The 24,348-nt window shown below is 42.5% G+C and overlaps 1 protein-coding gene across 1 annotated transcript in view; it reads left to right on the forward strand.

The window, feature by feature from the left end:
• HECW1 (HECT, C2 and WW domain containing E3 ubiquitin protein ligase 1) overlaps nucleotides 1–24,348 on the forward strand; it is a 254,817-nt gene that overhangs the window by 65,541 nt on the left and 164,928 nt on the right. The window contains exon 5 of the mRNA XM_026456391.1: nucleotides 22,841–22,916. Within this exon, the coding sequence (XP_026312176.1) occupies nucleotides 22,841–22,916 (76 nt within the window). The remainder of the gene's footprint in view (nucleotides 1–22,840; nucleotides 22,917–24,348) is intronic.

Below are 24,348 nucleotides of genomic sequence, written 5' to 3' on the forward strand. Positions count from 1 at the left end.
CCTTTTTATGTCTGAATAGTATTCCCTACTATGTATATGCTCTATTTTGATTATCCATTCCTCTGTAGTAGGATCCACGGGTTGCTTGATATAGGTATTTCTTGGAGGAAACTCCACTGGTTATTTGGTCAGGAAAATTATTTGTTGTTACATTCTTTGCATTGAAATAAGTTATCACTCATTTCATATAAAAAGGATTCTGTGGTTCAAATGAAAAGAAACACTAAGAAAATTCATAGAGGTTGGCTCCTTTTGAAATAAATTCAATGTAAAGAAATTCTAGAAAATTACAACTGTTCTCTACATGATTCAAGAGAACATTGTATCTTTGAAACTTCCTGAGAGAACAATGAATGGTAAGAAGAACAGTAAGGAGATAATGGGTCCAAACTTTTGACCAACAGTCACAGGTATGTGACTTAGAGACCATGGGAAAAGGAATTACTGAATTAGAAGACAAACTGAAAAAAAATCATCCCCAACCCAGTGGAAACAGAAGATGACAATAGAACTTTTTAAAACCCAGAAATCTAATTTATGAACAATAGATGTTTCTAAAAAATAACATACAGAAATAACCAATGAAAAAAAGATGACACTTTTATCTAAAAAAATGCCTAATTAAAATTGAAATTCCTCATATTTCAAATAGCTGGAATTGATATAATAAAATATATATGTAGGTTCATAGTGGAAAATTTAGTAGACACATAAATAAGAAAAAACAATAATAATCCAATACACAGCAAGCTTCCAGAACTACATAGTCCTTCTCACCATTCTTTGCTCTAATAAAGTTTTAAAAATAAAATGTTCTCTTGAATCATGTTGAGAACAATCTGAAATTTTCTAAAATTTCCTTCAGTTTCTTACATTGAATTTACTCCAAAAGGAGCCAAGGGGTTTCTGGAGGAAGAATGTTTGAACTGAAGAATGCTATAAACAAACGGAAGAAACTGTTGGACGCCTGGAAAATAGCAAAAGCCAAGAAAATTTGAATGTTCTCTTCACAGCACAAAGATGTGCTTGGTAAGATGTCTATTTAAAGGGAAAAAAAAATTGTTCTCTACCATACCAGTTGTCAGTGATGTGTGACTATGCCGAATACAGACATTCTCAAGCATGTAAAAACAGAGAAATTGCCCACATGTCAAAGATACGATTTCAGGATTGAGAAAATTGTGGATGGCAGAAACCAGTAGTGACTAAGGAAACTAGTTACTTATAAAGAGATATGCTGAAATGATTGCAAGGATATATTACTATTTTATTACTTAAATGTATATTGTATGGCTTATTATACCAATTAGCTAAATGAAAAATAATAAAGAGGTATTCTGTAACACTTGTTTTTAAAAAAAACTCCAGGCCAGGCATGGTGGCTCACACCAATAATCCCAGCAGTTTGGGAGGCTGAGGTGGGCAGATCACTTGAACCCAGGAGTTCAAGACCAGCCTGGGCAACATGGCAAAACCCTGTCTCTACAAAAACTACAAAAATTAACCAGGCATGATAGCATGTGCCTGTAATCCTAGCTACTGGAGGGACTATGGTGAGAGGATTGCTTGAGCCCTGGAGGTCAAAGCTGCAGTGAACCATGATCATGCCACTGTACTCCAGCCTAGGTGACAGACGAGACCCTTCTCAAAAAAAAACAAGAAGAAAAAAAATCAAGACTTGCCATGGTAAAGATAACATTTGAATGAGAAAGGCAGTACAATTACTGGTTGAGATACATATATAATCATATATATGTATATACACATATATATACACACACTATTTTATTTTATTTTATTTTATTTTTATTTATATGAGCTTGATCATCTCCATATAACCCAATAAACCAAACATATACTCACCTATTGCAGTACTTAACCATGAAACACTAGAATTTTTAGAATTAAAATTAGGACCAAAATAAGCGTGTAAGATGTCACCAACTCTAACATTTAAAAAGTAAAATAGTACATGTTCCTTGGGAATACATATAAACAAAAGACAAATGTCACCGTAATAATCTTACCACACAAGGAGCCTCAGGAAGCTGCAGAAAGGAAGGGCTTTTTGATTATCTCTGACTGCAGAGCCAGCAATTAAAATAAGTGTAGCAAGTCTCCCTGGGATGGGGGTAGCCAGCCAGCCTCTGGGCTATGTGGATTCTCCAGGCCATCAGGCACTATGCCCTTTACTCAGTAGGTGCGCGCGAGTTGGCAAAAGTCTAGCTGATTACATCCTGGTTTTTAAATCCTAAATGGCCACTCAAAAGAACTGTTTTTATTAACATTTCACTGAAGGATAAAAAATTTCAAATATAGCTCAGTGCAGTGGCTTACACCTATAATCCCAGCACTTTGGGAGGCCTAGGCAAGTGGATCACTTGAGGTCAGGAGTTCTAGATCAGCCTGGCCAACATGGTGAAACCCCATCTCCATCAAAAATATAAAAAATTAGCTGGGCGTGGTGGCAGGCGCCTATAATCCTAGCTACTCGGGAGGCTGAGGCAGAAGAATCACTTGAACCCAGGAGGTGGAGGTTGCAGTGAGCCAAGACTGTGCCTTGCACTCCAGCCTGGGTGACAAAGTGAGACTCTGTCTCAAAAAAAAAGACATTTCAAATATAAAGATCTTGATTTCAGATTTGTAACTTTCAGCTCCAGCATTCAATTTAGTGGTCACACTCTGGGGGGAAAAAAAAGACTTTTCTTCAGGTAAAAGTCTTGAGAAAAAGTAAGTTCTTACTTCCAAGGATCTTACAGAGCCAAGTAAAGTTAGTGTGACTTGTAAGCAGGTGAATAAATGTAGCACAGAGGTATTTGGGCAGGTCAGAGATGCCTGGACTGTGCTCTTCCCATCCCTGGCCTTACCCAACACAGTGAGACCCAGGCTAGGGAGGAAGGCAGCCCAGGCCCATCTCCTCCCCATACCAGCTGCATTTTCAAGCCTGTCCTGAAGGCAGAATGTTCTACTCTCGGTGCTTTTTACCCTTCTTGCTCTATGAGGACAGGGAAGTTCAGGTTGATGAACAAGTGGAATAACTATGATCAACTCATTTCTTTTGCTTCAAAACACACGGTAAGACTAACCCAAGGAGCAAAGCCCTCAAAATGCGCTTACTCAAGTGTTTGTGGTTCACTGCGACCTCACCCTGCCCCCCTCACAATAATTAATCTGAGGTTCTAGTAGATCATTAGATTCCATTTCTTTCAACCATCTAAACTAGGTGAAAGTGTCCCTGGATTTAAGGTGCTGTAGCTTAAGACAGGATTGGTGCTTTTAGATCAGGGGTTTTCTCCAGTGGGCTATTTCCTGAAAGAGTCCAAAAAATTAGAGTCAAATCCTTGCATATAAATGCACAGAAATAACATTTTGTTTCTCTTTGTGAGTTTTTCCTATGTTACTTACAGCAAAGATGGCAGAAGCCCTTAAGTTAATGAAGTCCCCAGGCATGTTGCCAGGGTGTAAAGGCCCTTATCTGTGCTCTCTGCCAATGGGAAGTCGGAATTATCAAGCAGCCCTTGGATCAAAGGGAAGTCTGATCCTGGGGACTTTCTTACGCCTCCCCCAGAGCTATGGATAATTTCCCTGCCTGCATTCTTCACTGCAACTATATTTTATGAGAAATGGCTGCTCTGGCAGAACCCAAAGATGACTGCATTTCCAAGGAGGTTAGTAGACCCTCAGCATTAATGCTCAGTTTATGGGTACAATGTAGTTATACATCCAAATCTATACATTTACACATAGTCACTAATATATAGTTGCAGTTTTAAAGAGTTGAGTTTAATTGGAAACTACTTAATTTTATTGGCCGAGTGTATAATATGTATATGTGTGTGTTACACTTTCAGATTTAAAAAAAAGCTTGCTTGCTTAAAATTGTCAACATTAAATTTTTGTAATCTAGTTATTCTAATCTAATCATTTTCTTTGTAGACCCTTCATTTCTAGAAATTTCTAAGTCTCTTTAGTTTGCCTTTTATTAAGGACTTAGAGAGCCAATATGAGGTGATTTTGCTCTCCTGTGTGCACAGTGACTACTGGATGAGGAGAGAGGAGAGGACTTGTCAGGAATAGGATTATTCAAGAGCAGGACAATCTGACTTTTCAGAGACCAGCCTGTAACAAAGAGCTATCTAGAACAACCACATGATTTATGAGCAGAGCTCTCTCAGATAACTTGCCTTAGAAAGATTCTGCATTGTCCTCTCAGATGTCCCAAATACACATGGTTAAAACCCTTTGCACTTTCAGCCAGGTGCGGCAGCTCCAGCACTTTGGGAGGCCAAGGCGGGTGGATCACTTGAGGTCGGGAGTTCAAGACCAGCCTGGCCAACATAGTGAAACCCCATCTTTACTAAAAACACAAAAAAAGTAGCTAAGTGTGGTGGTGCACACCTGTAATCCCAGCTACTCGGGAGGCTGAGGCACGAGAAAGCTTGAACCCAGGAGGCAGAGGTTGCAGTGAACCGAGATTGTGCCACTACACTCCAGCCTGGGCAACAGAGTGAGACTGTCTCAAAAAATAAACAAAATAAAAAACTCTTTGCACTTTGAACGGGAAAGAAAACAGAGACAACCTACCTTCCAGGCATAGAACATGGGGTGGTTATTTCCTAAGGGGGGGTCGGTGTGCCCTTGCTCACACAAGCACTGTGTTGGACTAATAGGCATAGGAAGTTAAGAGCATGACTGAAGTAAAACAAAACCCATCGCTCTCACCTGGCAAAACCCCACCCTCGTTAAACTTAATTCTCCGTCCACTCTTTGCTTGCATCCAGGCAGCATAAGAGTGTTCCTTTAATCTTATGACCACAGATCTCAAGCTCCCTTTAAAGCTCACTCCCAGAAGCGCTGCGCCCTCTGTGTGGAGAGAAGGCTGCTTTACACTTTCATTTTCCTCACACCTAGAGCGCCCTTCCCTCTCTCACTGAGAAGTGAAGGCAATCAGAACACACCCAGCCTGCCTGCACACACACTCCTATGCTGTGCCTCCTTCCAGTGACAACTGGCTCAGGCCAGCCTCTCCATTTGCACGTGGGATCCCATCCCATCTTGTCTTTAAGCACCCTTGATCCTGAAAGTAGCTCCTCCTCTCCTGCATAGTCCACTCTCCTCTCCGCTCCATCCTATGACATAATTCCGCTCAGAACTCTCCAGTGGCTTTTTCACCATCATTCCTGCTGCTCTGCCCTTGCCTGACACTGCCTCCTTCTTTTCCACCTAATTCCAGCCTCAAGGGTCCTCTTTCTGACCCTTGAATACAGCAAGATGGTTCTTCCCTCAGGGCCCTTGCACTTCAGGGTTCTCTGCTTGAGACAATTACCCCAAATAAATAATTCACTCCCTCCCCACATTTAGATCTTTTTCCCAAATGTCACCTCTTGGGAGAGGCCTTCCATAACCACCCTATCTAAACTATTCTCCGCACAGGTCTTTATTTTCTCCAATCACTATTTTCATTCATGGTGCTCGTGTTGTAATTGTGTTGTGTTTGCCTCCCTCCCAGAAGGCAGCCTCCAGGGGCAGGGATGTACCTCCCTGTCCTCCTCAGGTCTGTTCCTTATCACCCACCAGACACCACCTGACACAGCAGATGGCCCATAAAACATTTGTATCCAACAAACATGGGTTATTCCCTGGCTCAGCCACTTAATAACTTGGTGGCCTTGGGCCTCAATTTCTTTTTTGTTGAGACAAGGTGTCATTCTGTAGCCCAGGCTAGAATTCAGTGGTGTTGTCAGGTTCACTGCAACTTTGACCTCCTGTGCTCAAGCAATCCCCCTGCTTCAGCCTCCTAAGTAGCTAGGACTACAGGCACATGCCACTGCACCTGGCTAGTATTTAAAATTTTTTTTTAATTTTTGTAGAGATGGAGTCTTGCTTTGTTGCCCAGGCTGGTCTCTAACTCCTGGGTTCAAGTGATCCTCCTGCCTTGTCCTCCCAAAGTGCTGGGATTACAGGAGTGAGCCACTGTGCCCAGCCTCTTTGAGTTTCTTTTGCTCAACATTACTTTTGTAGGATTAATCCATGTCGTGCTGTAGTTTTTCATTCTTTTGTGTGACTGTACCAGTTTATTCTACTGTTGATGGACATTTGGGTTTAGTGTTGCTGCTATGAATATTTTTATACACTTTTTTGTGAATATATGTGATTATTTTCCCCCTAGATGAAGTTTTGCTCTTGTTACCGAGGCTAGGGTGCAATGGTGCTATCTCGGCTCACTGCAACCTCCGCCTCCTGGGTTCAAGCGATTCTCCTGCCTCAGCCTCGGAGTAGCTGGGATTACAGGCGCCCACCACCACGCTCGGGTAATTTTTTGTATTTTTAGTAAAGACGGGGTTTCACCATGTTGGCCAGCTTTGTTTCAAACTCCTGACCTCAGGTGATCCACCTGCCTCGGCCTCCTGAAGTGCTGGGATTACAGGCATGAGCCACCAGGCCTGGCCAATTAATGTGACTTTTGTTGGGTATATAATTAGGATGAAATTATTAGTTCATGGTTTATGCATATAATTTTTAATAGATTCTGCTAAAGTTTTACAAAGTGGTTTTACAAATTTACACTTCCAACAGCAGTATATGAGAGCTCCAGTTGCTCCACATCCTTGCTAACACTGGATATTGTCTTTTTATTTTTAGTTGCAAAAAGGTGTGTAGTAGTATTGCAGTGTAGTTTTAATTTGTATCTTCCTGATGATTAATGAAGCTGAACATTTTCTCATGTTAGGGACCCCAGATTTATTGGCCATTGGATTCCTGCTTTTGTGAAGTGTTTGTAAAATCTTTTGTCCTTTTTTCCCACTGGGCTGTTTACTTTTTTCACGTTAATTTGTAGTTCTTTGTATATTCTGGATATAGTTCTTTGTTATGTATCTTCTACCTGTGGATGGCATTTTAGAAACTTGGTGTTGTGGTGAATTAAAGTTCTTTCTTTTATTTATTTATTTACTTCTTTGAGACAAGAGTCTTGCTCTGTTACCAAAGCTGGAGGGCAATGGCTTGATCACAGCTCACTGCAGCCTTGAACTCCTGGGCTCAAGCAATTCTCCCACCTCTGCCTCCTGAGTAGCTAGGACTACAGGCACATACTACCATGCATGGCTAATGTTTTTTTCTGTTTTGTTTTGTTTTTTGTTTTTTTTTGAGATGGAGACTTGCTCTGTCACCCAGGCTGGAGTGCAGTGGTGCGATCTCCACTCACAGCAACCTCCACCTCCCGGGTGATTCTCCTGTCTCCTGTCTCAACCTCCCGAGTAGCTGGGATTACAGGCATGTGCCACCACACCCAGCTAATTTTTGTATTTTCGGTAGAGACAGAGTTTCACCACGTTGGCCAGGCTGGTTGCAAATTCTTGGCCTCAGGTGATCTGCCTGCCTTGGCCTCACAAAGTGCTGGGATTATAGGCGTGAGCCACCATACCTGGCTGATAATTAAAAAAAAAAAAAAAATTATAAATGGGGTTTCACTATGTTGCCCAGGCTGGTCTCAAACTCCTGGCCTCAAGCAATCCTCCTGCCTTGGCCTCCCAGAGTGCTATGATACAGGGTGTGAGTCACCACACCCAGCCAAGCCTCAAATTCAGGATTTATAATGGTATGGATAGATGATAAAAATAGAAGCCCCTTCAGAGGACTGTGGAAAGTGTGTCTGAGGATGCGGTGAAGCAATGCCTTGATGCTCTCAGCACTTGCCCCACATGGGGTAACTACCCAGTAAAAGTTAATTAGTACTGTTTTGTGAGCCTTTCTATAATGTTTCTCTCTGGGACTACTCCAGCTCTCTGGTTACAAAAATACATAGATTTCAACATCATAGAGAAGTCAAATGCATATTTGGACAACATACAGAAAACTGGAAAGTGCAAAAAATAATGAGTTACTGCCTATAAGCAGGAGCTTAATTCCCCATTCAAGATGTTTCTTTTAATTTACTGACCCTAGAATAGTATCTGTGAGATGAATAGACAGTGGGTCTATCCCACCAGATGGAAGGATAGATGTAGGGGGAGGGGTTGGATAAATGAGTAAACTGAGTGGGTGGATTGCATGTAGTTCAAAATGATGATTGAAATGTGGATTTATTATTATTTTACTTTAAGTTCTGGGATACATGTGCTAAACATGCAGGTTAACATAGGTATACCTGTGTCATGGTGGTTTGCTGCACCCATCAACACGTCATCTAGGTTTTAAGCCCCACGTGTATTAGGTATTTGTCTTAATGCTCTCCCTCTTCTTGCCCCCCACCACCCAATAGGCCCTGGTGTGTGATGTTCCCCTCCCTGTGTTTGTGTGTTCTCATTGTTCAACTCCCACTTATGAGTGAGAACATGTGGTGTTTGTTTTTCTGTTCCTGTGTTAGTTTACTGAGAACGATGGCTTTCAGCTTCATCCATGTACCTGCAAAGGACATGAACTCATCTCTTCTTTATGGCTGCATAGTATTCCATGGTGTATGTGTGCCACATTTTCTTTATCCAGTCTATCATTGATGGGTATTTGGGTTGGTTCCAAATCTTTGCTATTGTAAATCGTGCTACAATAAACATACATGCACATGTGTCTTTATAGTAGCATGATTTATAATCCTTTGGGTATATACCCAGTAATGGGATTGCTGGGTAAAATGGTATTTCTGGTTCTAGATCCTTGAGGAATTGCCACACTGTCTTCCACAATGGTTGAACTAATTTACACTACCACCACCAGTGTAAAAGTGTTCCCATTTCTCCACAGACTCACCAGCATCTGTTGTTTCCTGACTTTTTAATAATTGCCATTCTGACTGGCATGAAATGGTATCTCATTGTGGTTTTGATTTGTATTTCTCTAATGACCAGTGATGATGAGCTTTTTTTCATGTTTGTTGGCCACATAAATATCTTCTTCTGAGAAGCATCTGTTCATATCCTTTGCCCACTTTTTGATAGGGTTTTCTTGTAAATTAGTTTAAGTTCCTTGTAGATTCCATATATTAGCAAATATTTCTAAGAAAATGCAGTTAACCCTTGAACAACACAGGAGTTTAGGGCTCCCAATCCCCCATTCAGTCAAACATTGTGTATAACTTTTGACTCCACCAAAACTTAACCACTAACACCCTGTTGTTAACTAGAAGCCTTACCAGTAACATAAACAGTGATTAACGTATTTTATATGTTATATGTATTATATACCATATTCTTACAATAAAGTAAGCTAGAGAAAAAATATTAAGAAAGTCATAAGGAAGAGAAAATATATTTGCTAGTCATTAAGTGGAAGTGTATGATAATAAAGGTTTTCATCCTTGTCATTATGTTGAGTAGACTGAGGAGGAGGAGGATGAAGAGGAGGAGTTGGTCTTGCTGTCTCTGAGGTGGTGGTTTGTCTGCAAGTTTTTTCAAATTGTTGCAAACTCCAAAATTTTTTCAAATATATTTATTGAAAAAAATTCATGTATAAGTAGACTCACACAGTTCAAACCCATGTTATTCAAGAGTCAACTGTAATTTGATGAGAATCACTATTGGTTACTCCCAGAGCACAAGTGAGTGTTGTTTTGGGGGTTCTCCACCTACCCCCTGGAAATGCAGAAGAAGGTAGGTGTGAAGTTGTTGGATTCTGACCAGTATTTAATGAAAGATTAACTCACTCATCCCATGATCCAGCAACCTGTGGGTAGCAGGGAGCTCCAGAGACACCTCTGGAGGGAATGTGGCAGCTGCTGCGGGAAGACAGATCCCCAAGATGGTGGTGTGCCTGGGGCTGGCAGCAAGCCCATCTTTAACCTTAGAGAGCTTCTCCTAAGTATCCGTGTGGCATGTCCCAGGACAAAAGATGTTACATTAGCAAGAAAAAATACCTTTGCCTAAAACTTAAATGTATTTTTAGATGGGAATACAACTTAGAAATTTTAAAGCAAGTCAGTAAGGGGGAAAACATTTGCCTTTAAAAAAAGTCATTTTCTAGGTGTCTTTTCATTGAGTGAAGAGTAAATATTATCACGTTTTCGCCGTTACACTCACATGGATGAGCCATGTCCATTCTTCTTTAGATTATCCCTCAAAATTGCTCATCTATTCAGTGAGAGGGAGCGGGTGGCTAGAAAGAGCTCTATGCAAAATGTAGCCCTTGTCTTCACTAAGCAGACTGTCTGACCCAGATGGAATAGCAACCGACACACTTCCTGTGATTTCATTTACCAGTCGTGTGGTTTCATCGCTGTTTCAAAAAAGTAGAATCAAAGCAGTTTTTCCCTCCAACCTCATATGCTTAGATGCAAAGAGCTAACTCTTATCACTCCTGCATCCTTAATTGGACTTGGTGATAAAGGACAAAACTCAGGTCTGGAAGGAGAGTAATTATAAGGAGTTACATAATTTGTAAGAAAAAGATCCTGAATTCAAAGAAATGGGTTCAGCCAAAGGGGCGTCTCTCTTTCCTTCAACACCCTCTTCCAATTGGTCACCAAGTTCTATCCATTTTATCACTTGGCAGACTCCCCTCTCCCCTCCCTTCCTGCGTACCAACAGACAGGGTTTGCGTCATTGTCATCACTCAGACACTGTTACAGCTGCCTCCAAATTAGTCTCTCTGCCTCTGTCTTCTGCCCTCTAATTTTGTGGTTCACATCATTGAGTATACACTGGACTCACCTGGGAGCCTTAAAGAGGACAGATGCCCAAGTCCCACCCACCTCCCCACCCCCAGTCTGACTCACATGGTCTTGGTAAAGCCTGGGGCAGCTCCGTGGCAGAGCCATCCCTCAGAGAGCTGGGATAAGGGGCTGACCTCCATGAGTTCATGCTGCCCTTGCTAACAGAAGAGCAAGGCCACTTACACAATTTGTGATTTCCAGAAGATGAAGACTGGCCACAGTTTCCCAGGAGAAATACAACTGCTGTTAGTTCTACAATCAGGCAGATATTTCTCCCAAGGCAAAAGAATATGTTGAAAATGAACTTTGGATCATAAAGGAAATTGCTTGAAGAAGGTTGTATTCCTTTCCTATTTTGTTGTGTTACAAAATATCACAAAGTTAGCTGATGGGTCTGTAGGTCAGAAGTCCTGGACAGCATGGCTGGATACTCTTTTCAGTCTATTGTAAGGTAAAATACCTGAAATCAATGTCAGCCAGGCTGAGTTCTCATCTGGAAAGTTCTACGGAAAAGCCTGCTTTCAAGCTCATTCTTGTTGGCAGAATTCAGTTCCTTGTGGTTAGGACTGAAGTGCCTGTTTCCTTGCCGACTCAGCCAGGAGCCAACCTGGGTCCTTCACGCTGCCCACATTCCTTGCCACATGGTCCCCTCCATCTTCCAGCTAGCAATGGTATGTGAAACCCTTCTCACCTTGAATCTTTGACTTCCTCTTTCTCTTTGGCCTCTAGGTCCAGATTGAAAGAGTTTGTGTGATCAAGTCAGCTCCTTATAATCTCCCTTTGTTAAAGTCAGCTATCCTAATCCCAGAGTAATTCACAGTCCCTGGGCACATACACCACAGAGGCAGGAAATCTTGGGGCCCATCTTAGAATCCTGCCTGCTGCAAAGGCTCAGAAGGGTCCCCTCAGTCCTCCTGGTATTTGGAGGTTGAAGGTGGAGGACCAAAGAGAAGAGCCAAGTGATCCCAACTCAGCCCAGAGTTTCTAACTATACACACAATACAGAAACCCACACCCAGGGATGTGCATGAGCCCTGAAGAAGCAGTGCTGCCCCGGCTCAAACAGCTTACCCTACATGAGCTGCCAACACTTGCCCCTAGATCCAGCCTGATCCCAAAGTAATCAGGGAGATGGAGATGCTACTACCCCCTGCATGTTTCTCCTGTCTTCTAATGAAACCCTTGCAGAAATTCTGCCCCACTCACTTCTTCACCAGCTTCAGCTGTGTTACCCGTCATCTCAAGCTGTAAGCCCTCATCTCAGGTCCATGGACTCCCAAATCAGCTCAGATGAGGGAGGAATGTGTCTGTCAGCACCCTCGCCTGGGCCAGCTGAAGGGTGTATAAGCTAACAGAAACTCACTGCACTGTACTTTTATTTTTTATTTCACATAAGGACAGGTTTTGTTTACAAAATAATTAAAATAGCAGCTTGACATGAATTCCTTAGAAACCGGGATAGAAACATAAGGCCAAGACTACCCACATATTAAATCAATCCAGATGAGTGTGGCATGCCAGGCAATGCGTTTGTTTTCCTGAGGTGTGTATTTCAAATAGAGTCTGGATGGGCAGAAACATGATCCAGCTGTTTAGAAGGCACTGAAGCAGCTTCCAGAACTGCATTTTGGTCCCATCTTTTCCTCACAGAAGCTTTTTCTTGTCGTGAAACCAGCCCTCATTCTCCCACTCCCTCTCCATCTCTCCCCACCACCAGTCCCATTGTTCTCCCTCCCCTCCTCACACAGCCCCCAGCCAGCTCCTTCCCTTGGACTGACTGCAAATGGATCGAGGTTATGGAAACGGATTCCTCTTCACTCTTCCTGTTCTACCTTTTTCTAAGTCTTAGAGGATCCAAGTCTTTCTCTGTTGTCGTTATTCATCAAAACTACTACAGTGTTGGTGTCTTTCTGATTAAAGGACTCAGGTTACTCAAGTTTGAAGGAGAAAGTAAGTTTTTGTTTTTATTTTTTGAGACAGAGTCTTGGTCTGTCGCCCAGGCTGGAGTGCAGTGGCACAATCTCAGCTCACAGCAAGCTCTGCCTCCTGGGTTCATGCCATTCTCCTGCCTCAGCCTCCCGAGTAGCTGGGACTACAGGTGCCCACCACCACGCCCGGCTAATTTTTTGTATTTTTAGTAGAGATAGGGTTTCACCGTGTTAGCCAGGATGGTCTTGATCTCCTGACCTCGTGATTCGCCTGCCTCAGCCTCCCAAAGTGCTGGGATTACAGGCGTGAGCCACCGTGCCCGGCCTGAGAAAGTAAGTTCTAAATGCTCTTTACAAAGGAAACTTTCCTTCTTCTTTTTTTTTTTTTTTTTTTGAGACGGAGTCTTGTTGTGTCGCCCAGGCTGGAGTGCAGTGGCCTGATCTCAGCTCACTACAAGCTCTGCCTCCCAGGTTTACGCCATTCTCCTGCCTCAGCCTCCCGAGTAGCTGGGACTATAGGTGCCCGCCACCACGCCCTGCTAGATTTTTTTTGTATTTTTTAGTAGAGACGGGGTTTCACCGTGTTAGCCAGGATGGTCTCGATCTCCTGACCTCGTAATCCGCCCATCTTGGCCTCCCAAAGTGCTGGGATTTCAAGCATAAGCCACCACACCCGGCCTGAGAAAGTAAGTTCTAAATGCTTTTTACAAAGGAAACTTTCCTTCTTGCTTCTGCCTGTATGTTTATCTCATTCCACAACTGACTAGAGAAACAGGACCATCCATCTTCAGGTCTTTTACAGACTTGTAGACATGCAGAAAATGCTAACAGCAGCAAGACATTTACATATGAAACCTTTTTAAAGAATATAAATGTACTATACTGATAACTCATAGGTGTTAGACACAGACCAATGCTTTTTGTTGGTTTTCAGCTTATGGTATATTTATAACTCTTCTAAGCTGGACCAAATGATCTAACAAAGGGCAACAGATTTCTCCTCCACAGTGAATGGAGGGTTCAGGATTCTGGGCTCTGGTGCTGATTTGTCTGGCGTGACCAGTTATGTGACCTCGTGGGCCCCTTGATTGACCAGCTTATGCTTCACGTTTTTCATCTATAAAGGAATCGGATATTAGACAATCTGCTAACATAATTCTTAATGTTAGAAGTCAGAGGTTAAAAAACAAATACGATATAAATAACAACATTAGCCTGATTTAGAGCATGTATTATGTGACACTTTTATACACATTTTGCCATTCAGTTCTCAGGAGAACTCAGTGAGATAACGTTTATTATGATCTCCATTTGATGGAAAAGAAAACTGAGCATTAGAGCGATTGATTGCCTCACCCTAACACAGACAGAGGAGGAGCTGGCAGAGAAAGGGATATGCTGGCTCCAGCCCGGCTGCTTCTCAACACCATATTGTACACCTGCCTGTGACCACCTCTGTAAATGCTCCCAACCATCCATCCAATCCACATCCAAGGAATTCAACATCCATTCCCGAACTGTTTACCTCTTTATGAAGAAGGAATAAAACATGACTTGGTTATCATGCAATAGAATAATGGCCAACATCACATTTGTAGGTCAAATGTTCAGGACAAGAACTGCAAATTCAAAATCTTCTGTGGAGCCAGGTCAGTATCACACGTCATCAGATCTAAAATGCCATGGACTTTCAGACCAACCATTAATTTTCATATTGCCAAGCTAGAAAAACTTTCTAATTTTAATTACAAGATTTATCAGTGGTATACTGTATAATGATGGTCAAATGTGAAGCAGTGGGTGCTTGGAATTAAAGAAGCAGTCACAGGACACCTGGGGACGTGTGATGTTTATGAAGAGGATGCTGTTTCTCAGCCCCAGGGAGTTGCTGCTGGATATTCTGTGGGTGTTTTTGTTTTTTTTGTTTTGTTTTGTTTTTTGTTTTTTTCTGAGACTAGCCCAGGCTGGAGTACAGTGGCATAATCTTAGCTCACTGAAACCTCTGCCTCCTGGGCTCAAGCAATTCTCATGCCTCAGCCTCCCAAGTAGCTGGGATTACAGGTGCGTGCCACCATGCCCAACTAATTTTTTTATTTTTAAATTTTTAGTAGAGATGTGGTTTCACCATGTTGGCCAGGCTGGTCTCAAACTCCCGACCTCAGGTGATCCACCTGCCTCAGCCTCCCAAAGTGCTGGGATTACAGGCATGAGCCACCGCATCCAGCCAGCATTCTGATTTTGTAACAGAAGCCTGAAATCCACATTTTAAGTAAATTTCCTGATTTAAAAAAATATATATGTTAAAAATTAATTTTTTAAAAGCTGAAACACTCTGTGAGCCAAAGAAAACCCATCAGTTTGCCATGCAGCCCACAGCCCAGCCTCCCCTGTGCCAGGTGGCTGCCTCTTGATAAGTTTGAAACAGGTAAGAAGGATCGGCCTACAAAGAGTGGGATCATGACGCCTTCATAGGCCGAGGGGACAGCTGGCTGGGTAATGGTCTCCCAGACAAGACAGGAGCGGGGCCTGGACCAAGGTGCCAGTGATGGGGATGCAAAGAAGCAGGTCATTGTTTCTGGTGGAAGATGCAGGCCCAAGTCCTGAAAACAAAAGCCTATGTGGCCGAGGGGTCGCCAGAATCTAATTCTCATGCTCAAAGTCAGGGAAAGACAGTTTTGAGGGTAGGTGAGGTTTAGTTAGACATCTTTAATCTTTCCATTACCATTTAAGAGAGGTAGACCTCGTGTGGTCCCTCCACTGCCAGCGTCAGCGTCACCTGGGAACTTGTTAGTGATTCATACTGCTGGAGCCCTCTCCAGACTTACAAAATCAGTCCTTCTGGGGGTGGGCCCAGCAATGTGTGTTTTATCAAGCCCTGTAGGTGATTCTGATTCATGCTAAAGTTGGAGAACCTCTGCACTACAGCAGATGCCACTCAATTATTTTTTAGGACTCAGTACAATCTATGTCCTCACTTTTAGAACAGTCTGCACTACACAAGAAGCTATGTTAGAGAAGAACCACTTTATAGCCTAAGAATCATCAGGGAAAATCTACTATTGGATTAATCTCAGCTAGCATTTTCATTTGCGCAGCGCTTCTTACACATTGTCATCACGTTGTTGTTGTTGTTGTTTTTGTTGTTGTTGTTGTTTTAAAGAGACAGGATCTCATTTTGTCACCCAGGCTGGAGTGCAGTGATCACGGCTGTGTGATCACGGCTGATTGCAGCCTTGAACTCCTGGGCTTAAGGGATCCTCCTACCTCAGCCTCCCAAGTAGCTGGGACTATAGGTGTGCACCAGTACGCCCGGCTAAATTTTTGTAGATAGAGTCTCACAACGTTGCTCAGGCTGATTTTGAACTCCTGGCCTCAAGTGATCCTTCCGCTTTGGCCTCCCAAAGTGCTGAGATTACAGGTGTGAGCAACCCACCTGGCCCCCTCATTACTTTTAGTAAGCTAAAAGCAGCAGATCTTTGCCTGAAGGAGATGTACTCCTGGTGCTAAAATCTTGCAGGCCTGTGCAGTCAAAAGCAGAGTAAAGAAAATCATTCCTAATTAACTCATTTCTAATTCGCACCATGAAAGCTATAGGATAAATGCCTCATTTTTCCAACCCCTCTCTTTTTCCCCATAGTGATTAGCATAAGAGCCCTGAAATTGGGGAGCCTGTGCCTTGTCTTCAAGGTGGTAAAGAAAGCAAGAGCTGTGCAGACTCTGGAAGCTGGCTTGGTGATGATGGCGTCAGAAAGCAAAGGGAGGCCACACATGGTGGCTCACGCCTGGAATCCCAACACACGGGAGGCCAAAGCAAGAGGATCACTGGAACCCAGAAATTCCAGACCAGCCTGGGCAACATAGTGAGACCCTGTCCCTACAAAAAATTTTTTTAAATTTGCCAGGCATGGTGGTGCACACCTGCAGTTCCAGCTACCCAGGAGTGTGAGGTGGGAGGACCACTTGAGCCTAGAAAGTCAAAGCTGCAGTGAGCTATGATGGTGCTACTGCATCCAGCCTGGGCAGCACAGCAAGCAACTCTTTAAAACCAGCAGAGTGTGGAAGCAGAATATGAACAAAATATGAGCAAAAGAGATGCAAGCAGCCAGGCTAGATCTAAGGAAATGGCACCAGGGGGTTAATAGACTCTATGGAATGGGGCTGGTGAGTTCTGAAACTCTTGTTTTAAGTCTTTCAGACCATTGATTCATCTCAAGTGAATTTTGTGAAGTTGTGGCAGGCCAGGTCTCACTAACACAGGTCTCCATTACAACTGTCCCAGCAATGACTGAGGAGCTAAGTTAAACATTAAAAGCTGATTGAGTCAGTGCCCTTATACAATGGCTGGAATGTAACAAAGAGCCCACCAAGAGTTTTGCCTAGGCTTTTCCTGGGCCTTGAAGCATGACAAGATAACAGGACCCTTTTAGAATTAAACAAGTTTTATTGGGGGTCTGAAAAAACTCCCCAGGCCTCCACAAACAAGTTTATTGGGGTCTAAAGGAACTCCCCAAACCTCTATAATTTGGCTGGAGACAAGATAAGGGTAATCACCCCAGCACCTGGACCCATTTAGATTAAATAAACTTACTGAGGCTCTAGAAGAAGGTCTTCAGGACTCAGACCTTAGTTATAGATTAAAAGAAGTTAATCACTTACGTCTTTAGATGAATGCACACTTACACATAGACATATAGCTTAGAAGGTATGTAAGTTCTGGAAAACTTTGTAATTTTGAGTTGGTCTGGTGATAATTTCCAGATCTTCTCCCTGTAACTGGTTACAGAAATAAAAACTCTCTTCCTCCCCAGTTCATCTGTATCTTGTTATTGGGCCACGAGAAATAGCAGCCTGACCCTCAGTTTGGTCCGGGAACAAAGTCATTGAATTGTTCTTAGCTCAGCTTTCACATTTGTAAGTGGGAGTGGGAGTGAATGATACCTAATTCTTAAGCAGTTAAAATAGTGCATATGGAAGAACTGGCTCTGTGCTTGGCACATAATTGCCACTCACCTGTGTTGCTTTCCCCACCCCTTTGATGGGCCCTCTTCTAAGTCTTTCATCTAAAGTGTCCCCGAGATTGGGGAGATTGCCTTGGGATTCAGTTGGCTTATGTTTCTTTTGTTTAGGCCCCTAAGTTGGCTTTACCCTTTCAGTTTACAGGTCTTTCTGTTGGAGATCTTGAAATGTGCTGCCTCCAACAGCAAGCAGTTAGAATGACACACATGTAATGAGGGTCTAATGAGGGAAATGCACTCAGCAGTGCTCTGTAAATGAGGGTAAGGTGTGTTTACTTATCTACCATTTACTTGTTTGAACATCTCAGAGATTTGGAGGTGGAAATGGAACTTGGGCCTTTGGTTGGTTTGCTTTTTAGTTTTTGATTCTTGCTCTTTTAAGGTGGCTTTGAGGCCTATCCAATTATTTAATAGACTTCGTCTTGGAGGTAAAAGATACTGAACTTTAGAGGAATCCCTGGATCTCTGATGCAAAGTAGAACTCATAATTCCCTACTTTCAGCTGCCAATACACCGCAGCTTACATATTATTGATAATGTAATGATATTTGCACCTCGTTTTTAGGTTCCATTATAATTATGGAGCCCTGTACTATTCATTTATAGGCAAATCAAAGTTTTCTGGGCCAGATGAATAAGACTCAGTGACATAATGAATTTCAATCTCTGCCTCATTGTCAATGCAATTGTTCTATAACTAAAACCTTGTCAGCATGTTTAGGGGAAATAATTCTGTAATTACTTGAGAATAATTGTGGGTATGTAAATGGAGTTGTCATATCAGAATTGAGCATAACATGGCCACACTCCTATTGGAAATGCCATGTGCACTAAGGGGAGCAGCTCTAGCTTTCACCCAAAGGAAGTAAACCCAGGTCTGCGCCATTCCAGGAGGCAGCTTAGAAAGTTCTTTGAAATCTCTTGCTTTACCTTCCAAATGCATGCTCATTTGGCATTCGGTCATTTGGCATTTCTTCATATTTGTTCTTAAAATAAAAATAATTTTACCCAAAATTTTGGGTAAAATGATGTTCCCAGGCAGGCATCCTTGCCCCGGGCATAGCTGCTTACCTCTGGGAACAGAAGGGGCCTGTCTCAGAAGCCCTGATGTCCTGGGAGGCTGGAAGACCTGGGATATAGGTCAACACACGTATATGACTGTGTGATTAGATGCTGTTGTGTATTTTTAGCAAACCACCTCATCTTTCATGCAGTGATACTGTGCAAAGAAAGGGTAAAATTTGAATAACATGCTGGAGAGTAAAGGCCGAGGGAGCCCTGTCAACTGAGCTATAGTTTCCGGACTGCTGAAACAGAAGGTCCCCTGCCAGGGTGAAAAGAGCTGATCTTCACACTCTTTTACTGAATTGCAGTTTTAGGGGTGTGCAACAGTGGTGTGAATTTATATTTACAACTTTTCAAAAGGCAATTGTCAAGAGAAAATGAGAATGAGAGTAGGAGAGAGAGACATCTAAATTAACCTCAAAGCCCTTATTTAACTCCAAGAGCTTCTCAATACCCTGCAGAATCTTCTGCACCCCACAACAGATTCAGTTTGGAATCTGTTAAACCATTTGCCAAGTAGGCTCTGTTGTGGAAACATTTGGGTGCAAGACATACACAGTGAAACTGTCAGAGCTTCGTCAGAGAGAGAGGGGCAGCAGGACCCAGCACCAAGCAGTTGGAATGGCAGTCAGGCATCAGACAAGCCACAGAGCAAAGGGAGCTTGTCAGCCCTGAGAAGACAAGCCATCTCCCTGACAGGTCTGCAGCCTCAGGTTGCTCCAGGGTGAAACTATTTGGGCTGAATCTTCACGTCATTTTCACAGTCAATAAACTGTAAAGAGTCTGTCTGTGAGTACAGCACATTTCTCAACGTCAAACATGCTTGTGCAACGCATCTCAAGCAAGAAGACAGGATGTCAAACTCCCTAAGACTGGGCAAACATTTTTACTTCCTGGAAAATGTTTATTATGGCTACCATTCCCTCCATTTTTGTATTATCAGTGTGGTGCTTAGATGACTTTGTAAATAATGTTAGTAAAAATTCAAGAATTTAGGTAGAATTTTATGGAGGCTTAAGTGATGTGTCTCCCCACTGAGCTTAGTAGCTTTTGGAAAATATACCTTTTCTTCTTCTTCTTCTTTTCTTTTTTTTCATCTACAGACCTCTTTTTGATGCAATAAAGGTGAAGAGGTTTCTTTGTAAATACTCTGAATGCCAGCAGAGGAATATTTAAATATGAAGAACCAAAATATGTGTGCTTTAAAAAGGAAGGAATAAATGTACCATCCTTTGTTATCACTGCATGTTTCAGCTCATTTCAGCTTAGCATGAAATATGCAGTTTAATCCTACACCTTTTTAAAAATATACATTGGAATGCACATACTCTACACTTATAATTCTATAAACTATAATTATTAAAACGATAGTTTCTATTGTTACCCCAAAGAACTTATATTCTTAGAAAGAGACAAGCTTGGGGTGGACGTTTTAAAATTAGAATTAGGAACCAGAGGCTTTAGCCATTGATTGTTAATTGTCCTGGTGGTGCAGTATAGCACTATGAGGAGGGTGGTCAGCATGCAGAGGTCTCCCACGGCCATGTCCAGGCACAGGCTTGCAAGAGAAGAAAAGTCCACAACATTAAGGAATTTGGAAGCCCTGATTATGCCATGAGGACTGGCCACCTTCAGAGTTAAGAAAAGCATGGTCTAGCCTGAGGATGTGGTCTCTGAACTGATGGATGATTTCCATTTCTTAGTGTCAGCCATCAATGGGAATAACAAACAGAAAGGAGGAAGGACAGGGCCCTCTGATGTGAAGAAGGCTAATTGTTATCAAAATGCCAGGGGTTTGTTCTAGGTCCCATTGCTCCATGCATAGAAAGCCAATCACTGAGGCAATGAGTATTGCCAGGAAAGAAGGCTTTTTATTTGGGTAATGTTAACTGGGAGAATAGGAGTTAAGTTTCAAATCCATCTCCTTGACCAACTAAAATTGGGGTTTATATATCAGGGAAGGAATGTAAAACAGGAACAAACGAGGAGTCTAAGGAACTAAGGTAGACAAATAAGTGGTCTGGCATCCATTGGTCTAGATCTGGGCATCTGGTGAGTTTCAGTCTCACCTGAGAGTCAGTTTCCTGAGGAAGGAATTCCAATGAGACTGTAACTGCCCAAAGGATGCACCTTGCCCACTGCCTAGGCAGAGCCAATTCATCAAGACAGAGGAATTGCAATAGAGAAAGAGTAATTCACGCAGAGCCAACTGTGTGGGAGACCAGAGTTTTATTATTACTCAAATCCATCTCCCTGAGCATTCAGGAAACAGAGTTTTTAAGGATAACTTGGTGGGACGGGGTGGGGTAGGGGGTGGGGAGGTGGAAGCTAGTGAGCCAGGAGTGCTGATTGGTCAGAGATGAAATCATAGGGAGTCGGAGCCGTTTTCTTGCAGTGAGTCAGTTCCTGGGTGGGGGCCACAAGATCAGACGAGCTAGTTTATTGATCTTGGTGGTGCCAACTGATCCATCCAGTGCAGGGTCTGTGAAATATCTCAAACGCTGATCTCAGGAGCAGTTTAGGGAGGGCCAGAATCTTGTAGCCTCCAGCTGCATGACTCCTAAACCATAATTTCTAATCTTGTAGCTAATGTTAGTCCTACAAAGGCAATCTAGTCTCTTGGCAAGAAGGAGCTCTGCTTTGGGAAAGGGCTGTTACCATCTTTGTTTAAACTATAAACTATAAACTACGTTTCTCCTAAAGTTAGTTCAGCCTATGCCCAGGAATGAACAAGGACAGCTTGGAGGTTAGAAGCAAGATGGAATCAGTTAAGTTAGATCTCTTTCACATCTCAGTCATAATTTTCCAAGGGCAGCTTTAAGACAAATGTAAGTTTCAAGTTTTCATAACATCCCAGGACCTATGAGAGTTTTGACTCACCAATCCTGGCCATGTTTTACTCTGATTCTTACCAAATGAGACTCTAAGGGACAGACATGTGTCAAAGAGTTTGACAGTCTCTTATCTGGCCTGGTTCAGAGCTCCATTCCATATGTCCCTCCGTTGGTTGGCTCCCTCTGCTGAACAGCCCAGGATCCCTGAGATGAACATCACAGCTGTGCCTCAGGGCAATCATACCAAGATTTGTCCACAAGCTGCAGCCAAACTCACAGGCTCACCAGGGAAACCTGCTTCAGTGTGAAAAGATGAATAATAATCCCTTTGTACTCCACTTGGCTGAAGTGTGAGCCCTGTGATGCCCAGTCATTGCTCCTGGTCTTATATCAGGCAGGTTGATGTGAATATCCAATCACAACCTATACAGCATCAAGAATACGAAGAGAAGAAAGAAAAAGACTGAACCCACACAACCTACAAATAATGAGACTCTGAACAAGAGATTACGGATATTTTCATTTTTCTCTTCCTAGTACAGATTATCTTCTAAAAAATGGACACTGTGGATTTGCTTAATACCCAGAGTTTTAAAATTATTTTCTGCAAACATACAACACATGCAAAGGTAAATAGGAAGTACCTTCAAATACCCAAAATCATTTCTGAATAAAACCTTCCTAGAAGAGAATGGGAGCAAAAACTCTAGCTATTTTGATTAACCTATTACTAAATATTGTGCAATGATGAAAAACAAAACATTTTAGCGACATTGTTTTCAAATACCTACTAGACTCCAGATAATCCATATAGCAATTGTGTTCTGAAATTTCCCAGGAAGACAACTGATTAATTAAGAGAGAGCTCAGAAGAGCTGCTTAATGCCACGTTCAGGCTCCTCCCCAGCAGTTTCCTGGAAATCCCTAAATAATAATAAGTGGAGATGCAGCAGTTCAACACTCTACTTTGCTAAATGGAAATACATTATAATTACAATAGTAAACATCTATTAACCTATCATTCTAGTGCCTTAGGCCCTGCTTTAATAAATACTTTTTGCAAATTTGAATGTGAAAAGACATTGTTTGCATAAGTAATTACAAAGGGTCTTTTCTATTACAGTAATTATGTTTGTTGATTTCCATTTTCCTGAAAAGTACCCATCACCCCCACTAGCAGTTCCTCTACTACTGGGAAAAAATTAGCTTCCTAGAAGCTTGTTTTAATCAATAGTTACCCAGTGAAATCACTGTCTTCGTTGCCTGTAGCTGGTAAAATAACTGTGAATAAGCATGCTTGTGTTGAAGTGTGAATATCCATTTCAGTGCTTGTTTTGCTTGTCTCCCATTTTCCAGATTTTTAAAAGCATCGGCGCTGATGAGACTGTCCAAGGACAAGGAAGTCGGAGGCTGATCAGCTTCTCTCTCTCAGGTATATTTTGCTCACCTAGAGACTTTGTGGAGAGAATAAGAATGAGGACACTCGCTTCCATTTCACTCTTACCTACAAGTCAGTCAACCTCTCTGTGCCTCAATTTCTCAATCTGTAAAGCAAAAATGTTTTTTAAATCTGTTCAATTTCCCTTGACCACATAAGGATAACAGAGAGCTTAGGAAGTAATAGATGTGAAAGCATGTTGAGATGATGGGAAGAGAGGCTGCAGTTCTACCTTTCCCCCAGGGCCACACAGCAGTAGTTGAGCATATACGAGGGGAGGTAAGGAAAACCTGGGAAGAGACGCAGCTATTCAACTCTGTCTAAACAAAACCTCACATGCGGCACAACCGACAAAACAGATAACTGAGCCGCTCAAAAATGCACATTCATGGGAAAAAAATCAGTGGAATCCAATTAAGTCTGTTAACTAATAATATTTTCATTTAATATTTAAGAGTAAGTTAACGTTTTAGTTTTCATGAAGGTACCATGGTTCTGTCTGTCATGCGTGTCTGTATGAAGAGAGTCCACCAACAGGCTTTGTGTGAGCAACAAGGCTGTTTATTTCACCTGGGTGCAGGTGGGCTGAGTCCTAAAAGAGAGTCAGCAAAGGGTCTTGGGATTATCATTAGTTCTTATAGGTTTGGGATAGGTGGTGGAGTTAGGAGCAATATTTTGTGGGCAGGGGGTGGATCTCACAAAGTACATTCTCTTTTTTTTTTTTTTTTTTTTGAGACAAAGTCTAGCTCTCTTGCCCAGGCTGGAGTGCAGTGGCCCGATCTCGGCTCATTGCACGCTCCGCCTCCCGGGTTCACGCTGTTCTCCTGCCTCAGCCTCGTGAGTAGCTGGGACTACAGGTGCCCACCACCACGCCCGGCTAATATTTTTTGTATTTTTAGTAGAGACGGGGCTTCGCGGTGTCAGCCAGCATGCTCTTGATCTCCTGACCTCGTGATCCGCCCGCCTCAGCAACCCAAAGTGCTGGGATTACAGGCACGAGCTTCCGTGCCCGGCCTGCAAAGTACCTTCTTAAGGGCGGAGGAGTATCACAAAGTACATTATTGCAAGGAAGGGGAGGGAGTATTGTCATAAGGTCAGTTGATCAGCTAGGGTGGGGCAGGAACAGATCACAATGGTGGAATGTCATCTTTTGTGGTTCTTCAGTTGCTTCAGGCCATCTGGATGTATACATGCAGGTCACAGGGGATATGATGGCTTAGCTTGGGCTCAGGTGCACCATCATATGTTAATAATGGGACAAACTGGGCAAAGGGTAGGTGGGAAATCTTTGTATTATCTTTGGAACTCTTCTGTAAACCCAGAATTATTTAAAAATTAAAAGTTCAGGGCTGGGCATGGTGGGCATGGTAATCTCAGCACTTTGGGAGGCCAAGGTGAGCAGATCACCTGAGGTCAGAAGTTTGAG

This window comes from Piliocolobus tephrosceles, chromosome 8 (genome assembly GCF_002776525.5).
Source record: "Piliocolobus tephrosceles isolate RC106 chromosome 8, ASM277652v3, whole genome shotgun sequence".
NCBI lineage: Eukaryota > Metazoa > Chordata > Mammalia > Primates > Cercopithecidae > Piliocolobus > Piliocolobus tephrosceles.